Raw genomic sequence first — 25619 nt, 5'->3', positions numbered from 1 at the left:
AGTCCAAGTACTTCACAGAGGTTCTGAGACTTAGAGAAATGATGAGGTGATTTGCTCAAGATCACACAGTATTTCAGAGCCATGGCCGCCTCTGTATTTTTAGCCAAGGTCCATGGACTTCCCCCAAGAGTGCACAGATGAGTTTAAACCTAGGATCTGAAACTGTCTGCACAATTTTGTAGATGGGCATCTTTGGGGCATTGATAACTTACATTAGATTCCCAAAGGGCTATACAATTTTCCCAAAGCTTGAGTTATAAGTTACTTAGAGGCCACAGATTTATATCTAAAATGATACATGGACTTGCCAAATTATTCTAAGATACCACATCTCTCTACTTAAGTTAAATGGCATGATATTCTGAGGTAGAAATTGAATGAACCTTAACATTCAAATATATTATGTTGTTTACAGTAAGTGGCTTCCAAACATTTAGTTCATGGTATAAATTGGAGACTAGAATACCATATGATAATTAAATTACAAAGACACATTAAGATTCTTATACTTACCCAAGTCATTAGTAAACTCATTGGATTCTTCTCCAAAAATATTTTTTTCCAAGCCTGGAAACTGAATGATTCAGAATATGACGAAAAACAAAACAAAAACCCACACATATGCTCAATTCTGAACAGATTTCAATTTTATATTTCAAATTAAATAGCACAATCAGAACTGAAATTCCAAAATTTCCGATTCTAGAAACCAATCCAAGTACAAAAAAATGAAGTCAACTTGGCTCAGTGCTTAATTTTCTAATATTTTTCTGCTTTTTTGCCCCTCTAGAAAGTCAAAAGCATGGTAGATGCCTGGTTCCCTTATGTCCTGTTTAGTTTGCAAAAGTACTTCTAGAAACTTCATCATTCTACTTAAGGGCCATAGAATTCGAGTATTTGCAAAGGACATGTTTTAACTATTGCTCTTAAACAGCATCCCAGTAGCTTATACAAGGCAATTTTGTTGATCAAGTATCTAAAAGCACTACTTGAGACTGGATAGAAGGAGTTAGAGGATAAAATTCGATTTTGTTTTCATTTTCAGGCATTTGTTTCCCAACTCTCAGATCATCATTCAGGCTAGGAAGGAGATATGAAAAAAGAGAAAGATTTTATTGACCAATAATTTAAGTATCAATATATAGAGTGAATAAATGGAGTCAAGTAAGAATCTTCTGTCATCTCTGTATGATCACGAAGCTTTCTGATACATTTTGCTTCTGATCCTCTCTGTAGTAAAGATAATTTTTCTCAAAATATGTGCTAAATTTTGATACACATGATGTTCTCAGGGAACAAAAGCAAGGACATGCTTCAAATACTTGAACTCGGTCATCTTCAGATGACCAATAGCTTTAATAATGCCCACAACCACTTATTACTCATATTATTTTGTGGGACAGTACAAATCAACAAGGGCTGGCAACCAGCCCATTCATCAAGGGCTGAAACTCAGTCTCCCAATCCTGCTTAAAGACCGGTTCTGAGATTACAAGACAAAAGGCTCATGAAATAAAGATATTTTATACAGCTAAAATGGAATATCATTTATTTTAGCTCATGAATAAACAACTGCCTAAACTTTTTATAATGCTTTGAGGCAAATATTAGCCCATAAAAATTAATGTTGATATTTTTAATCCAGTTGCTTAACCATCCCTTGCACCCAAATATATTGATAAGTAAAAAACAAAAATAAACTTGCTTCATTTAGTTTATCGGAGCCAGATTTTATATGACATGAAAAAGTATAGTTTGTAGAGATTTCATGATGGCATTTAGTCTCTTCGCCTGTGGTCAAGATTTCACTTAAACGATTCTAAATGATTCTCAATATTTTGAAAATTTCATAGAAATTATTCCAATATTTTATAATGCTTTCTGCCATAAAGTTCTATTCTCCCAAATGTAATGGTTAGATTCTCATACAAAAGGCAATATAATATTGCAAAGAACACAGACTCTGGAGCCAGTCTGCCTGTGTTCAAAAACTGCCCTACCATTTACTTGATGTGCAACCTTAGGCAAGTTACTTAACCTCTCTGTGCCTCCCTTTTTTCACCCATTACATTGTAATAGTAGTTCTTACTTCATCAAATTGTTATAAGAGCTAAATAAGTTAATATATTTAAAGACTTTGGAATAGTGGCTGGCACATGGCATTTATAAGTGCTGCTAGTATTATTATTTCTACTTATTAATACGGTTTCTCTAGTCAGCTCCAGAAAGTTAGAGTCGCAATCATTGTTATGTTAACATATAAACATCTTTATATGTTTATAACAAAGAACAATATTTTTCTGCTAGAATAAAGGAGACTTTAATTCTCCAGCTACAATCTCATAACTGATGAAACCATTAGATAAATGATGAGATCCATAAGATAGGACTTAATATATCAAGTTAAAAAAAAAAATAGGTTACAAAGCAGTATGCTCTCATTTCTGTTGCAATACATTGTATGTGTCATGTACACAAATACACATAGAAGGAAAATGTTATTATATTTAGCAAAGCATAGCTGTGGTTTTCTCCAGTGGTGGGACTAAGAGGGTTCTTATTTTTGCTTATTTTCCAGAAAACATGTATTATATATTAAGAAGAAATTCATTAGTAAATGGAAGGTTCTATACTGAAGTGTTTATTTCTAGGTATTAGAATTGTGAGTGATTTTTATTTTCTTATTTGATTTTCTGTATTTTAAAGATCTCCTGCAATGAACATTTTATCAATACTGTAATCATGACAAGGAGGAAAAAAATCCAAGATGTTTACTTGAAATCATGGTGCTAGTATACTGATAGGGGTGAGGAACAAAAGGCATGCTATTCTATGACGGGGAAAGCCACAGATGCAACTATTTTGCAGTTACGTTGGCTGTGACCTTTCTTACCTTGTTCTCCATATTCTGTTTTATAACTTCCTGTACCAGTACATCAGCCAGCGTCTTGAAGTCAACTGCAAACTTCTTGTTCTTTTCTCCCTCTTTCTTTTCTTCGATCAGCAGCTGGAAGAGGGCTTCCTGCTGCCTGCACGCCCGGGCAATATTAGCAGCCTTCTCAGAGACACAGAGCAGCTCCCGGAGGATATCTGACATTGCTGAACCTTGCTTTTCAGTTGCAGCTGCTGGTGGAATTGGCACCCACCCTCTGGGCCGTCAGCTGGAAAAATACAAGAATGCGAAAGAGAAAGCAGTTCAGAGAGTGATGTCAGGGTGCCTCTGGCACTACTAACAACCCATCTGGCAGTCAACCTGGTCAGCCTGGTGAATATCATATTCACATCCTCAGTGTGGAAGACTCTAGATATAATCTAAAGTTTGAAGCTTATTGTTTTAAATCTTGAAAAAGAATTTACACTCTCAAAAATATACCAAGAATTAAATTCTCAGTGACAGAAAAATCTCCGAATGAAAATCTAAATTCCTAGAGAGGCAGGCAGATGGACACACAAGCACAATGCTAAAGGCAAGCCAAATTCTTGTAATGACCTTAGAATGATCACATAGGCTTAGCAGCAGTATTGAAGTAGTGCTTTCTTTCACGCTGTGGGAAGAAGGGAGAAGAAATGGATGAGGACTTATGCTGTCAGTTCTAGGGCAACTTTTTTTTTCTTTTTTTTTTTTTGAAACGGAGTCTTACTATGTCACCCAGGCTAGAGTGCAGCTGCGCGATCTCTGCTCACTGCAAGCGCCACCTCCTGGGTTCACACCATTCTCCTGCCTCAGCCTCCGGAGTAGGTGGGACTATAGGCACCGGCCACCATGCCCTGCTAATTGTATTTTTAGTAGAGACGGGGTTTCACCGTGTTATCCAGGGCAACTTTGTAAAGTACTAAGTACCAGACCAGCTAGCATCTTTTTTGTTGTTTTTGTTTTTGAGACAGCATCTCACTCTGTCACCCAGGCTGAAGTGCAGTGGTGTGAACACAGCTCATTGCAGCCTTGACCTCCCGGGCTCAAGTCATTTTCCCACCTCAGCCTCCTGAGTAGCTGGGACTACAGGTGCATGCCACCACGACAGGCTAATCTTTGTATTTTTTGTGGAGATGGAGTTTTGCCATGTTGGCCAGGCTAATCTCAAAGTCTTGGGCTCAAGTGATCCTCCTACCTCGGCCTCCCAAAGTGCTGGGACTACAGGTGTGAGCCACTGCGCCTGGCCTCAGACCAGCAAGCACTTTGTGTCCTGCAAGACTCTGAGGTCATCCTTAGGCTAGCAGCACAAGCCAACTCATTGCCAACTTTCTCACACCCCGTTAAAAAGAAGTCCCACTATCTATGCTGCTCCTTTACCCAGTAAACAGTTGAATAATGAGATGAAACATGCAACTTGTTGAGACTTGAAAAGTCCTGGCTTCTAAGAATGTTATGCTATTGTACCTTGATTATATCTGTTGGGGCTTTCTTGCAATTAGGAGAGAAACAGTTCTCATTTTTAATAGTAGCTACCTCTTACTGGAAAAGCTTGAAAAATTCCTGTCTCATGAGAATTACTGTGAGTATTATCAACCCTGTTTTACAGTTAAGCTGAAGCATAGCAAGGTTAAGTCACTTCTTCAGGGTTACAGAAGGCTAAACTGCAAGGCTTGGCATTGCTCCTACACACAAGCCCAGGCTCTTTATTATCGTAATACAGTTTCCTTCATTAAAAGAAATTCCCTTAATAGGCCAGGTATGGTGGCTATGCCTGTAATCCTAGCATTTTGGAAGGCCGAGGCGGGTGGATCACCTGAGGTCAGGAGTTCAAAACCAGCCTGGCCAACATGGTGTATCTCTACTAAAAAAAATACAAAAATTAGCTGGACGTGGTGGCCCACACCTGTAGTCTCAGCTACTTGGGAGGCTGAGGAAGAGAATCGCTTGAACTTGGGAGGCGGAGGTTGCAGTGAGCCGAGATTATGCCACTGTGCTCCAGCCTGGGTGACAGAGCAAGACTCTGTCTCAAAAAAAAAAAAAAAAAAAAATTCCCTTAATGGACTCTGGGAGGCTGAGAATTAGTACAACTCTGAAGACACGGATGCAATGGGAGTAAGATGTAATTTGTAATAGTTGGTCTTAAACAATTTTGCTAAAAAATATGTTCTCTCCTTAAGATTATAGGTCAACCACTATGAGAAAATATGTCTAGTCTCAGTAGTAATACAAGAAAAGGGCATAAAAGTAATGAGACATCCTCCTTCACTATTGTATATGTTTTAAAGTTTACATTCCCTCTTAGAGATGTGGTGAAACAGGTGCTGATGCTCTGCTAATGGGCATGCAAACAAGTTAGGTTTCCAGAGGGCAATTTGACAAAAATGTGTCAAGATCCCTATAGATGTCACTGCCTTTAGTCAGTAACTCCAGTTTTTCCTCAATTTGTGTTAAGGCAATCAGAGCTGAGTTAAAATATTTCCGCACAAGCAAGATTAATATTACAACAAGTTGAAAATAATCTTAAATATTGGTAAAATACTATACAATCGGTAAAATCATGTTTTTGAAGAATAATAATATGGAAATATGTTAATGCACTAATGTTAAGTGGAAAAACTACCTATGACCATATATAATTTGAGAGTATGTTATCCATTTGTGTTTATACACATACACAGAAAGAGCTTGAAAGGAAGATTAGTAGGTGATGTTTTAATGGTAGTTATGACTGAGTAATAGAATTATGGATGATTTTTTTATTATGCTTTTCTATAACTTTCAAATACTCTACAGTAAATATACAGTGCTTTTATAATAATAAATTACATTTTTTAATGTCTTGGGGAATTAAGTATGAAGGTATAAGAGTGTCTCAGCTCCTCGAGGCAAATGTCTAAATAAAATGAGACTGTGGTAATAATGCAAAAAGCTTTCAGGTGATAGAAAGGATCTACTGAAAACTCAAACAAAAGCACCTGCCTACTTAAATGCCTTTTATTTCAGGAACCAATGCTATGTAGGAAGATTTACTTTAGTTGACTCGAATCTAAACATTAGGAAAAACAGCTGCGTTAATAAGGCTGAGGCACGTTGCCTTAGAAATAATTGATGACATATATGACATATGCCACAAATCATAACTTATGTATAATATACAATCACAGATATGCATACATATCTCAGTATAATACATGGCCACAAAAGTATACATTCAGTAACCTTAATTTTTATTTCTTAGTAAATGTTCTGTGGTTATAAGGTAGAAGAATCAATGAATCAACAGTATCAAAATAGCTTTTTATCTTAACAGCAGCATGAAGATCTCAAGGAGTCCAATTTGAAAGCTTTCAAGATAAACAATATCAGCAGTGTTTCTTTTATTCAAGTGTTAAAATCAATTTTTTTTCTTAAAAGAAACTGTACTAACTACGCTGTTAAATAACCAAGAAACACTCCTTATAACACCCTAAGAACACTGGGCGAGCTACTCACCCTGGCTACAAGCTCCAGAAATCACCACCACTCCCTTCTTTCATGCAGAAAGCTCATCAGTTTAACCCTGGTGAGTTTCAGCACAAGTGCTGCAGTAATCTGGAGTTCGCCCTCTTTGGGCCCAACCTTTATTTCCTCAATAATGACCACTCTCACCTGACCTGAGCTGTTGCTGCTTAGCGAGCACAGCAACTTGACCAATGGGAAAGAACTACTGGCTAGTCACTGCAGTCCCGTAATGAACAGGTCTACAATTTTAGGAATTCCTCATTACACAATAATCAGGTTTTTCAGTTCCAAGGTTATCCCAGAGTTCACTCTTCGTTTTGGCCCTAGGCAACACTGTCATATTTTGTCAAGTTCCAGGTTGAACTGCCCAGTTTCAGATTGAAACCACTTTCTCCAGCCATGCTAATGAGCCCAGCATTTGTTGAGCTACTTCCCTTTCTCCAAGGCCCTGGCTCTCCATGTATCCTCAACTTAGTTCACACAGGCAGGCCACAAACCTGAAGGGAGAATTGCACAATTCATCCTAACCTTGAATGGTTCAACTTGAGATAATTTGTCTATGGAGAAACTGAAGACTACATCTAATGCAGAATTTATTCTTCCATTTTATCAATACATTTTATTAAAACTCATGGAAATTATCTTTCAGATGACTTTTTAATTTTTTAATTTATTTTTTCAACTTTTATTCTAAGTTCAGGGGTACATGTGCAGGTTTGTTATATAGCTAAACCCATGTCATGGGGTTTGTTGTACAGATTATTTCATCACTAATGGGTACTAGGCTTGATACCTGAGTGAAGTAGATGCTTTTTTTAAAAGTAAGTTTACATACTCATTATTCACCTAAGACCGTTTTATTGCAACATTATACTTTAAATAAAAATTATTATAGACTTATGATTAGTAAGTTATGGCATTTACCATAATTTAATAGCCTTGACTATAGAAGAAATTCCATTTGGTTAGTATTTCTCAATGGATGTTCTGAGAGTTACCTGTATCAGAATTACCCAAGATGGCCTTCTAAAAAACAGATTGCTGGACTCTACCCCAGCTTAGTGAATCAGAATCTCTGGAGACAAGGCCTAGGAATCTGTATTTTTGTCAGCATCCTGTATAACTCTAAACACTGAGATTTAATAGCTCCAGTTCTCCAGGTTGCTTATTTTTCTTTACCTCTATGCTGGCAATTTTAGTGGCAGCTGGCACCTGCTGGCAGGTATCTTGGTGAAACAATGTAGGTACAATGGTTTTGCTATCTGTTATTCTTGTGCAGAGATAGGTTAAAATTGAAATAGCTAACATTTCTAGGTGCTTACTATATGCCAGGCATCCTTCTAGGCACCTTACATGTATTAACTCATTTAATTCTTATATAACCTTAGGAAGTAGGTACTATTATCTCCATTTTACAGATGAAGAAACTGAGGCACAAGGAGATTGTTTACTGAATATCACAGAGCTAGGAAGTTGTGGGACAAGATTCAAACCTAGGCAAGCTGGCAGAAGCCCATACTGTTGACCAGTACTCTAGCCAGTGAAATCTTTTCATCAATTGTTAACTATTAAAATAAGAGAAAATCAGTAATTGTTGGATAATAATCATAAGTACGTTAGTATTATAAGGTACGTTATATAGCAAAAAAAAAAAAAATGCACACACACACACACACCCCTAGTTGATATCTGTCACTAGGTTTGATCATTATACGTCACTATCTGACTTTCCTTTTACTCTCAGAAAAACCTTTTCTCCAGCTGATCTTCAGCCTCTGTTAAGGACCCTTCTGGGTAGTAAAAGATCATCTATTACGTTCCACTGATGTCTCCCTTAATTGTCATGGCATTGATGGCAGGGGGCATGCCCAATACCTAATTCTTCTGGTGTTAGTTTGTTAAGACTGGGTAGCTTAACAATAAAATCGTACTTTTTCACAGTTCTGGGGACTGGAAGTCCAAGAGCAAGGTGTCAGCAGGACTGGTTTCTCCTGAGGCTTTGCTCCTTGGCTCGCAGACGGCCCCTCTCACTGTGGCCTCACCTGGCCTTTCCACCGTGGGCGTTAATCTCTGGCATGTCTCCCTTTTCTTACAAGGACGTCAGTCAGACTGGATTAGGATCCGCCTGTATGACCTCACATAAACTTTAAAGGTCCTATCTGCAAGTACAGTCCCATTCTGAGGTACTGGGTGTTGGGGCTTCAACATGTGAATTTTGAAGGAACATAATTTAGCCCCTAACACCTCTCCTGAAAGAGAGGCCTTGGTTACCTTAGCAACCCAATCTATTAGCTGACACAATCTATTCCTTTGTCTTTTATTTCCTGGCCAAAAGGGAAAACGGGATAGTGTTTTCTTCCCCATTTATGTGGTCAATAAGAAACATCTGTGAGGCAGTCGGTCCCACTAAGAGCTATTCGCTTTAACAGCCAAGTAATTAACATTGCAGTGAGCACTGAACCTCTCATAAGCCTTGTTTTGTAACAATCTATTTCAAGTCACATTTCAGCAAAATGGGCTTAAAGAAGTTTCATTCCTCCCATCTCAAACCAAATGTGCATATCTATATGTTTAACATAAAATTGTGTCACAATGTCAGATAGAATTAGGGTCTCTTTTGCTTTTGTAGGATTGTCCAGCCCAGTTGGAGAACTACTAAAGGAACTGAAGTACATCAGAAGGAAAAAAGGTTCTTAAGACTTTTCTTGGAAACCCAAACCTCTCCACAAAGATAAATCTCGAATTTCCAGCCATTATCAGAACATCAGAGGTTTAAAAATCCTATCTGAATAATTTAGACATATTTCAGATGAGATAAACTATATAGTGGAAAATACACAGGCTTTCAAATCAGAAAGTCCTGGGTTCAAAACCTAACTCTGCCACTCACTAGCTGTGTGGCATCAGGTATTTTCTTACCCTCTCTGAGACTCTCTCTTTACCTTTAATATAAAGATTAATAGTTACCTTGCAGTGATGTTGTGAAGATCAAATGAGATATTTCTGGAAAAATATTACAGAGCACATAGCTTTACACATGTCAGATAATAAATGATAGCTATGACTATGAAATACAACCTCACAGAAACCACAGTCACATGTCTTAACTTGAGAAAGTAAGAGGTTGGCAAGTTTATATGGGTCACTGAAACCTTTTCTTAAAACTTACTACTCCATTAAATCCAAAGCCTGGGAACTACTTGTAATTCTCTGAGTAACCCAAATAAAGTTCCTTTATGTCGGCCAGATCTGATTGCTTCAGTTTCTGGGCATCTGGGTGGAAACTCTGGCTCCTAGAGGCTGAGACTACTCTGGTTTCATGGTAGACAATCTATGACTGGCTTGGGAGAGCCATTTTTCTGTCAAAGGAGATATTTTGTGAGGATTCTAGGGTCCAGAGTGCTCCTTCTCATGTGAAGAGCCTGGTTGTAGCAGAAGCTGGCTGTGCCCTTTTGTTGTCCACAGTGACAGAAGGGTGACGACATAGATAAGGGCCTGCCACAAAACAGAACTGCTCTCTAATCAATTGGCAAGGGAGTCAAAGCACTTCTGTTGACATTTCCCTCTTCCGGCAGATAATTCGACACTTTACAGAGTCCACATTTTTGCCCATTGCGCATTGACTCCACCCCACCCCCACAGTTCACATCCTGAATTCTGTCTCTCACTCATCTTCTGAGGAATGGCAATTTGAAGCTATTGTGGGGTGGGCCTGCCAGACAGCTATTGCTGCTAGTGGAAAAGGCCAAGCTTCCATGAAATATCTGGGTGTTTTACAAGAAGGTGTTTCTCATGACCTTTTCCAAGGGGGTACAGCTGTCCAGGAGTCTGTGTAGGTGGCCACATGATGGCAGTGGCCAAGGTTCTATTCAGATCACATTGCTGTTGTAGGGGAAACATAGACTTGGTCCCACCTCTCCTTTGCTCCATACTTAAGGGCTGCCTTGGGGAGTAGTTTTAAAGATTGGAGGCTGTTTGTGCAGAAGGGACAGGGGAATGGAAGTGGGCCCACACTAAATATGGAGGGGGGCTCGCTGTGTTGTGCTACTTGCTAATGGTAGCCTCCCGAGATTCCTGTGAGGCCAGAGGGAAACTGTACTACAAGCCTTACTAGAGATTTGCAATACTGCCTTTTAGCTCATTGGAAACTAAATTGTTTTCCCAGTGTATAAGCCATGTTCAACTTTCAGATATTTGACTGTCAAATATTTCTCAGGATCCAATAAATATTACAGTTTGGGACTGCCTGTACTTTCTGGGTCTTATTTCATGTTGATCTGGGTGATGTTGCTGTCATTACCTCATGGGCTCTGATTAAGTTTAGCCTTTTAGTAGCTGATTTTGCACTATCCATTTGCTCTCCCGCTCTGGGAAGATTGTAAATTTGCACATGCTGCTCCCTCTGGTTGACACGCCCTTCTTCCTGCTTTCTCTACCTAATGCTCACTCACCTTCTCAGAATCAGTTCAAGGGCAAGAAGCTTGAATAGGCACTTCATAAAAGAGGATATCCAAATGGCCAATAAACATACAGAAACACAGTCTACCATATTAGTCATCAGGAAGATGCAACTTAAAATGTCAACAGGGTGCCACTATGTATCCAATGGAATAGCTAAAATAAAAAAGACTGAAAATTTCAAGTTTTGCTAAGGGTATGGAGCAACAGAAACTCTTATGAACTGCGGGCATGAATGAAATTGGTATAATCATTTTGGAAAACTATTTGTAATTTGTTGACTATAAGTATAATCTATGATCCAGCAATTTAATTTCCCTTGTAGATATTTACCCAACAAAATTCATGCAGGTATGGATTAAAAGACACGTACTTGTGAGCAGCATTATTTGTAATAATTTAACATTGGTAATAACCCAAACAACCACCAACAGTAAAATGGAATAAACTGCAGCATATTCATGTAACGAAATGCTATACAGCAGTGAAAATGAATGAACTGCGACAATAGGCAACAACATGGATGCATCTCACAAAAATATGCTGTCACGTGAAAGAAGTCAGGCACAAAAGATATATGCTGTGACATTTAATTAATTTAAAGTTCAAAAACAGGCAAAACGAACCCATAGTGTTGGAAGTCACAATAGTGGTGTCCTTGGAGAAGAAGGCGGGGTTACTGATGGCGGCTCTGGTAATGTTCTGGATATGAGTGATGATTACATGGATGGGTTGACTTCGTGTCACTTCGTTAGGCTATCCGCTGAGATTCCTAATGTTTATGTGTATATTTCTAATTCAACAAAAAGGTTTGTTTTTTAAAAATGTATGTATAAAAGGAGAATCATTTCAACTGTTGGCTCCTTCAGGAGACATTTCTGACTCCTCCTCCATCTTAGGTACCTGGGCCATGGGGGAATGGAGATGGGCCAAATCTCTATCCCAGCTTTCCAACACTCTATACATTGGTTTACTTGTCTATGCTCTGACAAGAGATTTAAATGCATTTGGTGTCTTAGGACTCGTAGTGCATAACTCAGAGGTGTTCAATAAATGTTGGCTGATGAATTTTCCCTTAGCTTTGTGAATACAGATTTCATCTTTGTCACACTGTTTATTGTACTTGGATTTTATCAGCATTAGGCGCACAGGCCCATATTTGTATAAAAGTCTACATATATTCTGTATTCATTTACGAGAACAAACCAAGCCTGTATCTGAATAACTAGCAACTGAACCACATTTTTGGAGCACCAAATCAGAATCTAAAATTATCCCCTTTTATCTAGAGGTGACCTATCTGTGACAAGATTAATTTAATTAAATCACTCAAAATACTAAGTTTAATTTGGTTTTGTGAGAAAAGATATTAAATATGGTATATGTGAATCTTTTATTTAACCCTAACATTTCTCTCTCTTTCCTCCCTAGCCTTCAAACTTCAGTTCCACCTCAAATGATGAGGACATACACATCACTCTAAGCTGGTCAGTCTACACTTGCTCTATTGTGAGGCTACAAATGGACCACATTAGCCTACATTTTTGCTCACTGAAGCTGCTCAAAGCAATAGGCTACAAAGATGTCCCTTGTTCTCAAATGCTGTTCTGATAGCTTGTATATGGAAACCTGTGCTAAAGCTGTGTTTTCCAAATCAGTTAAGATCAAGAAGTAAGACACATTAAAAATAGAGACTTTTAGAAAGGGGAAGGTCAGCTGATTTTTATCCAACAATTTAAGGAAACAACAGGTGCAACAGTCAGCTCTACCCTCACTGGTTACTTAAGAACAGAACACGGAGCCTTGTTCCACTAAGAGCCAACTTATATTGCCTTTTTGTAAAGTAAATTAAATGCTCGAAAAAAATAGTTGATCTACATAATAAGTATTCTGTAGTAACGTAACAATTGTATAAAGGATGAATTTCGGATACTTCTCAGAACTCATCTGAAAATTGTGAAAAAGTATTCCATTTAGAAATACCTTAAAATTTGTCCGGGCATGGTGGCTCATGCCTATAATCCCAGCACTTTGGGAGGCTGAGGCGGGTGGATCACCTGAGGTCAGGAGTTCAAGGCCAGCCTGGCCAACATGGCAAAATCCCGTTTCTACTAAAAATACAAAAATTAGCCAGGCGTGGTGGCACATGCCTGTAATCCCAACTACTCAGGAGGCTGAGGCAGGAGAATCACTTGAGCCTGGGAGGCAGAGGTTGCAGTGAACCAAGATCACACCACTGCACTCCAGCCTGGGTGACAAAGTGAACTCTGTCTCAAAAACAAACAAACCAACAAAAACTTTAAAGTTTGACAGTGACCTTATTTTTTAAACTACCTTTTCCATAGTTGGAAGTATTTTCACTAAAGAGAAACTTTGTTCATTTAGATATTTTTCTATCTGCTGTGTTCCAACTACAGTATATGCTTAAGTTTTTGTATGCTGAGATGTTTTTAGAACCCTGTTGTCACAAACGAAACCTGAAATCAGATAGTATGTAAATACAAGCAGATTCAATGTAACTATCTTAACTATCAGAAAGAATAATTTTTTTTTTTTTTTTCTGAGACGGAGTCTGGCTCTGTCACCCAGGCTGGAGTGCAGTGGCGTGATCTTGGCTCACTGCAAGCTCCGCCTCCCGGGTTCACGCCATTCTCCTGCCTCAGCCTCCTGAGTAGCTGGGACTACAGGCGCCTGCCACCACACCCGGCTATTTTTTTGTATTTTTAGTAGAGACGGGGTTTCACCGTGTTATCCAGGATCGTCTCGATCTCCTGACCTCGTGATCCGCCCGCCTCAGCCTCCCAAAGTGCTGGGATTACAGGCGTGAGCCACCACACCTGGCTTTAATCTTCACTCTATTTTGAATGTAACATTTTTCATTAATTAAGGAAGATTCCAAAGTCAATTTATCTTTCCTTTAGAACTCATGCCATACTAATTGGAGACACCAACTCCTTTAACACTTACTGTTTATTGTCTGGATGGGCCTGGATCGGCCTGCAGGGTGTGCGGTAGAAAGAGCCTTGCTTAGGATACAGGAGAGCTGGTTCTTAGGCTCTGTTTTGCCAATCAGGTATATAAACTCGGCCACAAGATGTAAGCTCTGAAGGACTTGTTTTCCCCATTTTGTAAACATAAAAAAGGAAAAGAAAAGCGGGGGCAGAGAGGTTGGATTGGATGATTTCTATGATCCGTTCCAGTTCAAAACTTCTCTGTTTTTTATATCTACTTTCCATATAAACGAGATTGGGAAATATTATTCAGCCTTAAAAAGGAAGGAAATTCTGATACATGCTACAACATGGATGAAACTTGAAGACCTTATGGTACATGAATAAGCCAGACAGAAAAGGACAAATACTCTATGATTCCACTTGTATGAGGTACTCAGAATGTCAAATTCGTGGAGACAGAAAGTAGGATGGTGGTTACTAGGGCTGGGAAGAGAGGGTAGAGTCATCGTTTAATGGGTATAGATTTTGTTTGGGATGATGAAAAAGTTCTGGACGTGAACAGTGCTGATGGTTGCATAATAATGTGAATGTACTTAATGCCACTGAGCTGTAATTTGAAAATGGTTAAAATGGTAAATTTGATATTAGATATCTTTTACCACAATTTTTTTTAAAGTTAAAAAAACAAAAAATTACAGGTTCAAAGAAATGCACATTTCAAAAGCTTTTGATGTTTATCATCTACATAATAAGGGCATAATAAATATTTGTTGACTTACATTTTTAAAAAACAAGTGGGGGTAGCAGTAGGAAAATTAGGTTTAAAGAAGGGCACTAGGCTATTTAAGTTGATTTCATACAGCAACCACACCGGTGTTTTGTTTTGCTTTGTTTTGTTTTTGAGATGGAGTCTCGCTCTATTGCCCAGGCTGGAGGGCAGTGGCACGATCTTGACTCACTGCAACCTCCGCCTCCGAGGTTCAAGTAATTCTCCTGCCTTAGCCCCCCTAGTAGCTGGGATTACAGGCATGCGCTACCATGCCTAGCTAATTTTTGCATTTTTAGTAGAGACCAGGTTTCGCCATGTTGGCCAGGCTGGTCTCGAACTCCTGACCTCAGGTGATCCACCCACCTCAGCCTCCCAAAGTGCTGGGATTACAGGCGTGAGCCACCGCACCTGGTCTCCATCCTCATTTTAAGAGTTGCTGATAATGAAAAATTATGGCATCAATTTAAGTTATGCTTTCCTTAAGCAATGTTAAAAGAACAATTTTCTTTGGTCACTTGAATTTAACTCCTTTGATATGAATTATTATTCTCATTTGCATTGAGCAAAGCCTACCATTGTCACTTTAGAGGAAAAGGGCAAGTTTAAATATCTATTGGTAAAGTTGGCAAATATTTAAATTAATTTAAACATGGATAATTTAGTATATTTTAAATATTTAGTTGGTTAAAAATAAAAACAAATGAGCAAATAACACACACTATCCATCCACCCCAAAAAAAGGAGAAAGAAAAGGAATGTAAGGAGGAAGAAAGAAAAGGAAAATAAATTCTGACATTTTCCATTGTGGTAGCTCAACTTGTCAAATTATTTTATAGGTATTTAATATTCTATTTTGTTAATTTTTTTATATATAATTGACCAAATTTTAGGGCCAAATAAATTTTTTTTTCTTTTTTAAATGGGGTTGGGAGTCATTTTTTAAAAAGTTACAAATAAGGATCCAGGTGCAGTGGCTCACACCTGTAATCCCAGCACTTTGGGAGGCCAAGGCGGGTGGATCACGAGGTCAGGAGATTGAGACCATCCTGGCTAACACTGTGAAATCCCATCTCTACTAAAAATACAAAAAATTAGCCTGGCGTGGTAGCGGGCGCCTATAATCCCAGCTACTTGGGAGACTGAGGCAGGAGAATCGCTTGAACCTGGGAGGCAGAGGTTGCAGTGAGCCGAGATCACACCACTGCACTCTAGCCTGGGCGACAGAGTGAGTCTCTGTCTCAAAAAAAAAAAAAAAGCTACTAATAAGGTATTCAAATTTGCATGCCTGTCTTGCCTATATTTATTTAATCAGGCACATGGAAGAGGTAACAAATAAATCTATAATACGAAAGAAATCAGGCTGGGTGCAGCAGCTCACACCTGTAGTCCCAGCACTTTGGGAGGCTGAGGCAGGAGGATGTCATGAGCCCAGGAGTTTGAGACCAACCTGGGCAACATAGTGGGACCCCATCTCTACAATTTTAAAAATTAGCTGGGATGGTGGCACGTGCCTGTAGTCCCAGATACTCGGGAGGCTGGGGTGGGAGGATTCCTTGAGCCTGAGAGGTGGAGGCTGCATGAGCCATGATCACACCACCATACGCCAGCCTGGATGACAGAGTATGACCTTTTCTCAAGAAAAAAAGAAAAAAAAAGAAAGAGAAATTATTAGGTACAATATTTTGCTGTGGATTACTAGTTACAGTAATCTGCATCAGTCATCCATTAATAAAATGCTCTTATCACATTCAAGTACTTGAATTAACATTACATACCACATAAAAAAGACTAAACATGCAAAAATATGTTTGCTAAATTTGATCAGCAGAAGCTTGACCAGAAAAAAATATAAAAGTTTCAAATTTCCTAAATGAGTGGCATCATCATATTAATAAAATCATAGTTTCCATATATGAACATTTTATGTACAGGAGTCCTAATAAGTTATATCAACTATTCATTCCAACAACAGTCATTTCCCACCTGCATTTCCCAAGCTCACCTTTTTTGTTGTTGTTGACTATTTTAAAATTTTTATCATTTTTGTCTATTTGAAATATCTCCTTTCTCTTGGAAATTCTGATCCAGGAAGTCTCAAGTTGCAATCTGGGAATCTTTTAAACCACTATTATACTCTACCCACTCCCTCACTTGCCTACTACCCTGAGGAATTTTACAATCAGACAAATTTGAGAAACAGTACGCAACATCAATCACAGGAGATGGGAAGCAGAACTTTTATTTTTTAAATTTTAACTTAATTTTTCTTTTTTGAGATGAAGTCTCGCTTTGTCGCCCAGGCTGGAGTGCAGTGGCGCAATCTGGGCTCACTGCAACCTCTGATTCCTGGGTTCCAGGGATCCTCCTGCCTCAGCCTCCTGAGTAGCTGGGACTACAGGTGCTTGCTACCATGCCTGGCTAATTTTTGTATTTTTACTAGAGATGGGGTTTCACCATGTTCGCCAGGCTGGTCTCGAACTCCTAACCTCAAGTGATCCACCTGCCTTGGCCTCCCAAAGTGCAGGGATAACAGGCGTGAGCCACCACTCCAGCCAGAGCCTTTATTTCTAAGCTCTCAGCCAAACATATTAACATAGTTTTATTAACTTCATTACAAGATTCAAAGTATTTTAACAAGAACATTCATAAGGACTCACATCTGGAAAAAGTGCTTATATACACCATCCTCACCTTTAAAAAATGAAGATAACATTTGTTTTCATTGATCACTTTATATAACATAATTATCTTTTAAGCAATTTCTGTATAACATGAAATAGAATGAGACATTTTCTAATTGTTATTAGAGACAGAATTAAAAGTAAAATAAATACATAATAACCCTTATAAGTGTCTGTCTCACAGGCCTTCTATGTCAAACAAGAAATTATCTTTTCATTTTTTTCAGGACTATAACAAGTAAAGCTATAATTTAAATCTATAATAAGTTATATCATTTTAAAGGGCATTAGTCAAAGCTGCAATTTCCAAGCAAGTAGTGGTTTAGTCCAAAAGCTTGAAAAGTGGTAGCTTACTCTACACAAAAAGTATAGTGTAACTCTATGTATTTGACATAATTCTCTTCATGACTAAGCTAACTTCAAAAGTAGTATAAAAATCCACAAAAACTTAAAGTAGGCTCTACATAAGAATGGAAACAAATATCTGTATTGAAAAAATGAACTCTTCCATCGCCTTAATTTTTTCCGTTATGTTCTCTATTTTAAAAGGTAAAAATGAGATCACTTAGCTAATTCACCAATCAAGAGTAGTTCAGTGGATTACTTTCATCCTTATACTATTATCAAGTTGAGCAGGGCTGATCCTTATCAACTTTTCTGGCTTCAAAGCTAGGAATCAGAGTAAAAGGGCTAAAAAATCTTTTACTCAACAGATGGGATCCACTGAAGTGGTCTGTCCATACTTTTAACCCACTGTTCTTTTAAAGTGAACACCATCATACAGTGGGCAAATGTCTGCTTATTCAACACTTTAAAAATAGCTTTAAAACGAGAAATCTCCAAAAAACAAGCCGTGGTTTCTTATATGTGTTTTTCATAGATGTACTAAAGTAAGCGTTTCCTTTCACACTCTTTGCGCCTAACCGTCTACATGACAGGGCCAAACCCAGGTTAAATATTTTTTTCCAGCTACCACTCTGGACACACCAACTAATTATGCACACCTCACAAAACCACCTTTCAAAATGCAGAGAGAATTAACAGCAAGGAAGTAAAGATTTTTCTAAATATAGTCCCATCATGTTTATTTCACACTCATCAAGTAGGTCACTGGAGGTAGCTGGCAGCTAGGGACACTCAGAAGCATCTCTCAAAGCCATGGCTGAGACCAAGGGGTCACTGACAGCTGCGCCATCTACCTGTTGCAGCTGGGCCACTGCTCTGGACAGCTGTCAGATCAGCTTCTTCGTCCTACAAATGCTAATGATTGGATTTTTTTAAATCGTTGTTTGCCACCCTTTCTTCCCGGTCCCCCATCCCCTTCGGGCCGCTCGGGCAGGGCCAAGGGCGCCGCGGGACTCGCGAGCTCCCCTCCGCGCTGGCTGCCGCGGCAATGCCGGGCATGCCTGGCCGGGCCGGGCCGGGGGCGGCCTCGCTGCCAGGGCAGGGACCTCGCAGGCCGGCGCGCAGAGGCGAGGAACCCTCCCGGCGCCATCTACTCACCTACCCGCGGAGAGGCGACGGCGCGCGCCGCTCACCAGCCCGGGCCCCAGATCCAAGGAGGAGGGGCAGCGGCGCGGGGACCCGGTGGTGGGTGGCGTAAGGAGGAAAACGTGTTACCTAAGCCGGGGATGCGGACAGAGCAGGAGGCAGCAGCCTTTCCCTCGAGAAACGGAAGCGGCGGGGAGCAGGAGGAGGAGGAGGCGCGGCCCGGGCGCGAGGTTAGGCGAGGGGCGCTAGGCGTGCGGCCGCAGGCGCGGCCATAGGACGAGGGCTGGAGAGGACGGCGGAGGTCACGCGAGCGAAGGCGAAGCCCGGGCGACGCGCGGCCCCGCTCGGCTCGGCACCGGATCCGAGCTCGGCCTCAGCCAGGCCGCCGCCCCCGGCTTTCCCGCGGGACCGCGGCGTGGAAACGCGCGCTGCCGCCTCGGGACTCCCGGGACGCGCGGGCCCCCCACGCCTGCCCGAGCCGGGCGTCCGCGACGTCACAAGTGGAGCGCGATGATTCAGAGGGAGGGCCAGGAAACGAAGGGCTCTGGGGTCAGCTTGGCCACGGCTGCTGTTTCCTTGTCGCCGCCCACGAATTCACTTTTAAATCCTCCTCCATTCATCTGTACTCTCAGAGGGGACTGCGGGTTTGACAGATGGGTTGGCAGCTGTGAAGATGGACTTCCTGCCAGTGGTATCCGGGTCCCACTGTTGTAATGGAAATGTCAGGTGTACTGGATGTTCCTCAAGCCACAGCAGTGTCTCTGGGCCTTGCCTCTTAAGGAGTGGGCCTCGGGCCACCTGGACAGGAAGCGCATCAAGGGTGGGGAACTCATCTCTCTCCAGCCTTTGGTGCTGTGATACTTAGTGTACCTTAAGGATGGTTTGGGTTTTGAACCCTAGGTAGGAATGGGTGTTGGTGGACGGGGTGGGGGTGGGGGAATAGAAACCTTAAAAGGGCAACACAAAGCTTTTGAATAGAAGAGGCCAAGCAGCCTCGCCCAGAAGCTGATGTTTGTGAATGCACTGGGCCTTCTAAAGCGGCGCTTCACACACCTTTTCACTTCTTGGCACAGGTAGGAAAGGATGATATTACAAGGCTCAAAATGGGGGTAAACAGAAGAGGCTGCTCCTGCAGAAGGCGAATGGGCCCTTGCAGCTGGAGGGCTGAGAAGGGTTGGGAAGCTCTGCTTAAAGCTTTGTCTGGCACGTTTTCTTAGCTACATTTTTCCACACCAGCTGAGACTGCCTCACTGAGTTGTCAACACTTGGTCTTCTTCGGCAGTGAGGAACCACCAAAACAGGAGGCTGGGGCAATACTCAACTTGGCAAACTCCAGGAAATGGTGCTTAAAACGTTCGGCTTCTTGAATGGAATTCATGGTACTGCTCCCAGCCTGCTCCTGGGGTCTACCAATTTGAGACAATTTCTCCCCGCATCTCCCCACCCTTCCCTGGCTTTCACTCACTGGCAAGTGGGCTGCTTCTACTTTCTTTCTCACATTCATTTCTTAGGTCGATTCTCAGAGCGGTTAGGGTTACTGTTTAATTAGCCTCATAATCATATCCGTGATGGCAAAATCAAGAAACAATTTAAAGATGATTCTTAAAAGTAAGGAGATAAATACTAGAGACATAGAAGGTGAAAGAATTTGCCTCTAGGAAGCAGGAATTTAAATTTGGGAAAGACAGGGTGGAGCAAGGGATTTGAATCTAGTCCATTTTTGTTTTCCTTTTTTTTTCTTTTTTTTTGAGATAGAATCTCACTGTGTCGCCCAGGCTGGAGTGCAGTGGCATGATCTTGGCCCACTGCAACCTCTGTCTCCTTGGTTCAAGCGATTCTCCCACCTCAGCCTCCCTGGTAACTGGGATTACAGGTGCCTGCCACTATGCCCAGCTAATTTTGTATTTTTTGTAGAGACGAGGTTTCACCATGTTGGCCGGGCTGGTCTCGAACTCCTGACCTCAGGGGATCCGCCCATCTCAGCCTCCCAAAGTGCTAGGATTCCAGGCGTGAGCCACTGCACCTGGTGGAATCTAGTCCATTTTCCACTTTGCTACCACACATCTGGAGGGTTTCTTGCTTGCTTAAAAGCTTTCATTGGCTCCCTATCTCTGATAATATCAAGAGCAAGTTCCTGAGCAACTCATTCAAGACCCATCACCCCTCGCATCTGTCAACTCTGCCCCTTGAATGTTACACCTCATTTTACTACACCCCATCTAGTTTCCTGAATATGCAGATTTCATACATTTGCACCTTTATACATTTTATAAATGTATAAAGCTATTAAAAAATAGCTTTTGCCTGGGAGAGCATTCTCTTGCTGCTATAATAATAGCTAATGACACTGTGCTAAGTACTTCCTGTGATTTATAACTGTTAATTCTTACATCAACCGTATGGTAAATGTTACTGTTATCTCCATTTTATAAACAAGAAAACTAAGACTTAAAGAGTTTAAGTGATTTGCTGAAATATGTAGTATGTGGTGAGGCTAAATTTGAACCCAGCAATCTGACTCCAGGACTAACATAATATTACCTATTCATCCTTCTAAAGTGTTTCCCAGACACTAAATTTGAACAGGATTAAAAGATTTAAATGTCTGTAAGTCTTAAAAGGGCAAGGAGAAAATACAAATGAATTGCTTTTAATCTCAAACTAAGCATGAAACAAAGGCTGAAATTACAAAGGAAAAGTGACAGATCTGACTGTTGAACTTTTAACTTCTTTTATCCAAAAAAAACCCATAGAATAAAATTTAAAAACAAGTAAAAATTATAAAAAATTTGCAATATGCATGAAAGATAAGCATAACATTCTTATTAAAGAGAACTTAGAAAAAATAGCCTATTAAAAATGAGCAAAATGCAAATTTGTTATCATGAGAGAAAAATGTAAATGGCCAAACATTTTTAAGAGAAGTGAAAACTTAAAACGATAATGCACCATCAAATTGAGAATAAAATAATACTCAGAGCTAGTAATTTGGGCCAGTGACCCTTGGAGTAGGATGGCAACTGAGAAGGGTGTAAATTGGCTCAACAATTCTGGAGAGCAATTCGACAGAATGTAGTGAAAGCCTCAAAAATGTTCACACACTTTGACTTAAAAATTACATTCCTGGAAATTTATAATACAAACATTTTCTATAAAAGGTCAGATGGCAAATATTTTGTGCTTTGAAGACCACATATGTCTCTGTTGCTTTTCTTCTGTGTGTTTAAAAAAAAAAAAAAAAACTGCCCCCTCCCCCCACCCTTGTTAGGCCGTTCTTGTATTCCTGTAAAGAAATACCTGAGGCTGGTTAATTTATATGAAAAGAGGTTTAACTGGCTCATGGTTCTGCAGGCTGTACAGGAAGCATAATGGCATCTGCTTCTGGGGGGGCCTCAGGAAGCTTCCAATCATGCTGGAAGGTGATAGGGAGCAGGTGTCTCACATGGTGAGAGCAGGAGCAAGAAGGAGTTGGCGGGGGGAGGAGCCACATAAACAATGAGATCCCTGTGAGCTCAGAGTGAGAGCACACTTATCACCAAGGAGATGGCCCAAGCCATTCATGAGGGATCCGCCCCTATGATCCAAACACCTCCCACCAGGCTCCACCTCCAACACTGGAGATAATGTCTCATCATGAAATCTGAATGGGACCTCCAAACTATATCACCCCCAAAATGTAAAATCTCATCACAGTACATTTGGTAATGGCCAAAAGAGAAACCAAACTAAATGTCCGCGCATAAAAGTTAGTTACAACTAGATACACGGAGGCAAGTTTTTAAAAAGTGTTAAAATTTTAAAATGTTGCAGAGTGGTATCTATTGCATAAAATAGTATTTATGATTTATAAGTGGAAAATACAGTTTACAAAATAATATGGTGTGATCCTGAAAACAACATAATCATGTGTGTATAAATGCATAGAAAAAAATCTGGAAAGATATAAACATATTTATAGTGGTCTAGGGCAGGGGATGGAATTGTAGATAATTGCTTTTGTTTTATGTATATGTTTCCCATAATGAAATGTATTGTTTATATAATTAGCAAAAATATAAGAAACTTTGCTTGGGAGACAATAAAGCACCTCATTTGTTAATTTGGGAAAACCTTTTATTACAATCTCTGTAAGGAGTTGGTTGCTCTCTCTTCTGTACTCCCTGATTACATAATGGTCTTCTGAGCACTTTTATTTAATAGCGGAATGGTTAATATCATTATTTAGTTAAGGTTTCCTCTATTATCAAACATCTGAGTTCCCAGTACACTAGTCTCCCCTTATCTGTGGTTTTGCTTCCAAGGTTTCAGTTATGATCAACCAAGATCTGAAAATATTAAATGAAAAATTCCAGAAATAAAACAATTCATAAGTTTTACATTGTGCACCATCCTGCTCTATCCTGCCCAGGCCATGGGTCATCCCTCTTGTTCAACGTGTCCACACTGTATATGCTCCCCTGTTAATCACTTTGTAGTTGGCTTGGTTGTCAGACCTACTGTCAAGGTATTGCAGTACTTGTGTCCAAGTAACACTTATTTAACTTAATAATAGCCCCTAAACACAAGAGTAGTAATGTTGGCAATTTGGGTATGCCAAAGAAAAGTCATAAAGTGCTTCTTTTAAGTGAAAATGTGAAAGTTTTTGAATTAGTAAGGAAAGAAAAAAATCCATATGCCGAGGTCGCTAAGATCCATGATAAGAATGAATCTTCTACCTGTGAAATTGTGAAGGAAAAAGAAATTCATGTTAGTTTTGCTGTTGTACCTCAAACTGCAAAAGTTATGGCCACAGCGTATAACTTTTATTAAAATATATTTGTGTAACTGTTCTATCTTATTTTACCTTTCTGTTTTATTTTTAGAGACAAGGCTTCATTCTGTCAACCAGGCTGGAGTGCAATGGTGCAATAATAGCTCACTGCAGCCTCAAACTCTTTGGCTCAAGTGATCTTCCTGCCTCAGCCTCCCAAGTAGCTGGGACTGCAAGTGCGCATCACTACACCCAGCTAATTTTTTTATTTTTTGTACAGATGGAGTCTGACTCTGTTGCCCAGGAACTCCTGGCCTCAAGTAATCCTCCCGCCTCGGTTTTCCAAAGAGCTGGGATTACCGGCATGAGCCACTGTGCCTGGCTATTCTATTTTATTAGTAGTAATTGTTGTTGATCTCTTATTGTGCCTTATTTATATTAATAACTTAATCATAGATAGGTATGTATAGGAAAAAACATTGTATATAAAGGGTTCAGTACTATCTGCAGTTTCAGATATCCATGAGGGGTCTTGAAACGTATCCCACACAGGTAAGGGGGGACTTGTATTTCTCTATTATAAATATGCTGGTTATTCTCCACTTGTTATCTTTTAGTGCCATCTTCTGCTCTTCTCTGCTAGACTCTGTGCCTCAAAAGGTGGAATTTTTCATAAACTATTCCAGCTGGGGTCTCATGCCAGTTGGTTTTGACCAATGGGTAACACCATCAGTAAGTTGGAGGATGGAAAAGGAAAAAAGGTTAGGATATGTCTCACCACCTCTTTTCCTGCTTCTGGCTGGGTTCTGATGGTGGCTTTGTCCCTCGAAGGCTCCTCCTGCAAGGCAGCCCTGCTCCACTGCGCCAGCCTTCACTGGGTTCTGCTAACGTGATTCCCTCCTCTTATTTCTTCAGGCCTAGCTGTGCTAACTCCTGGGTACCTCCATGTTTCTCCTTGTTTCCTTTCATCCAACCCTAACCCTAACTTCTATAAATAGTTCCTGCAATAAAATCTCTTCAGCTGAAACATCTGAGTGGAAATTGGTTCCTGTTATGACAGACTAAATATATTAAAGGACACAGTTGATCGTCATAGAACACAAATCTTTTATCCTTATTGCAACAGGGCCTGGATATTTGCAGATTTTATATCCAAGCTTTGGACTATTTGCAAGGTAATTATAGAGTGATTTACACATTTCCTGAAACAGGAATTTAAATTAATGCTGTGAGGCTAGTGTTTGGGAATATAACACTCTGACTATTCTCCACTTCTCCGGTAGTTTTTGAGAAGTAATGCTCCATTGCATTTTATTAAAGAAATTACATATACAGTACAGTGGTGTCCACATTTTGATGTTTTCAGTGGAATCTTTAAGAAAAAGTTCTTACATGTAATCTAACATACAAATTAGATAAATGTCAAATTTCTCTGGTTGAGGCAGCATTGGGGAAACCTTCTTCCTATCTTTGAAGCCGACTTTGGGATGCCTCTGCAGAACCCCAGGGCTCCTTGGAACACAGTGTGAAAACACAGATTTGGAAAATCCTAGAGTCTGGAAGACATACCCTTCCTAAGTATCAAGTGTCTGTTGTATCTCTTTAGGTTAGATTCCTAGAATTTCAGTCGACAATATGATTTTACCTATTCAAGACACTCCTCACTGTGAATGACGTGACCCATCTCATTACTGCATCTGTCACCACAAACACAATGCCAAAAAACCTCTCCTGACTTCTCATCATACTTTTAATTGCATTTTCATTACTGAGAAAATGTTTTCCCACGTCTCTTGGCCATTGATACTTTCCCTTCTCCTCCACCACTTTCTACATTTTTTTAGTCATATTTTCATGTTTGACCATTTCTCGATTCATCAATACATGTATGATGTTCTGATCATTATGCTAACAGTTTAATGAACAATACATATGTCTGTGCTTTCATGATGTCCACAGAGTAGCAATATTGTAGTCTTATTATCTTGTTTAATCCAATTAACAATTGATTTAATCATTTGTCACAACCTTTTATCACATTTGTGGCAAATACTTTTTCTTAGTTTGCCTTCTAGTTTTACGTGTTTTTATTTACAAAATT

General features: G+C 39.9%; 1 protein-coding gene and 1 long non-coding RNA gene across 10 annotated transcripts in view; one reads left to right on the top strand and one right to left on the bottom strand.

Moving 5' to 3' along the window:
- The window catches only part of INPP1 (inositol polyphosphate-1-phosphatase), a 30244-nt gene extending 8011 nt beyond the window's left edge, over window positions 1–22233 (bottom strand). Inside the window, exons 1-4 of one of the 9 annotated variants that reach the window (XM_055290012.2) lie at window positions 22066–22209; window positions 13841–13984; window positions 2894–3161; window positions 514–574 (exon numbers count right to left, since the gene is read on the bottom strand). In XM_055290012.2, coding sequence (XP_055145987.1) covers window positions 514–574; window positions 2894–3097 — 265 coding nt within the window. In that variant the 5' untranslated portion in view covers window positions 3098–3161; window positions 13841–13984; window positions 22066–22209. Of the gene's footprint in view, window positions 1–513; window positions 575–2893; window positions 3162–13840; window positions 13985–16107; window positions 16224–18780; window positions 21501–22065 lie in introns of those variants that run through there. The other 8 variants (XM_063645649.1, XM_055290013.2, XM_055290011.2 and 5 more) reach the window with 8 other exon arrangements.
- Window positions 22234–23312: 1079 nt separating this feature from the next.
- Window positions 23313–24545, top strand: LOC129488180 (uncharacterized). Its single transcript, XR_008659605.2, has 2 exons — window positions 23313–23754; window positions 24136–24545. It is a non-coding gene; the product is annotated as an uncharacterized lncRNA (long non-coding RNA).
- The last annotated feature ends 1074 nt before the right edge of the window (window positions 24546–25619 follow it).

This window comes from Symphalangus syndactylus, chromosome 8 (genome assembly GCF_028878055.3).
Source record: "Symphalangus syndactylus isolate Jambi chromosome 8, NHGRI_mSymSyn1-v2.1_pri, whole genome shotgun sequence".
Classification (NCBI taxonomy): Eukaryota; Metazoa; Chordata; class Mammalia; order Primates; family Hylobatidae; genus Symphalangus; species Symphalangus syndactylus.
The sequence above is the reverse complement of the archived record's forward strand: the minus strand, read 5'-3'. Positions and strand labels throughout refer to the sequence as shown.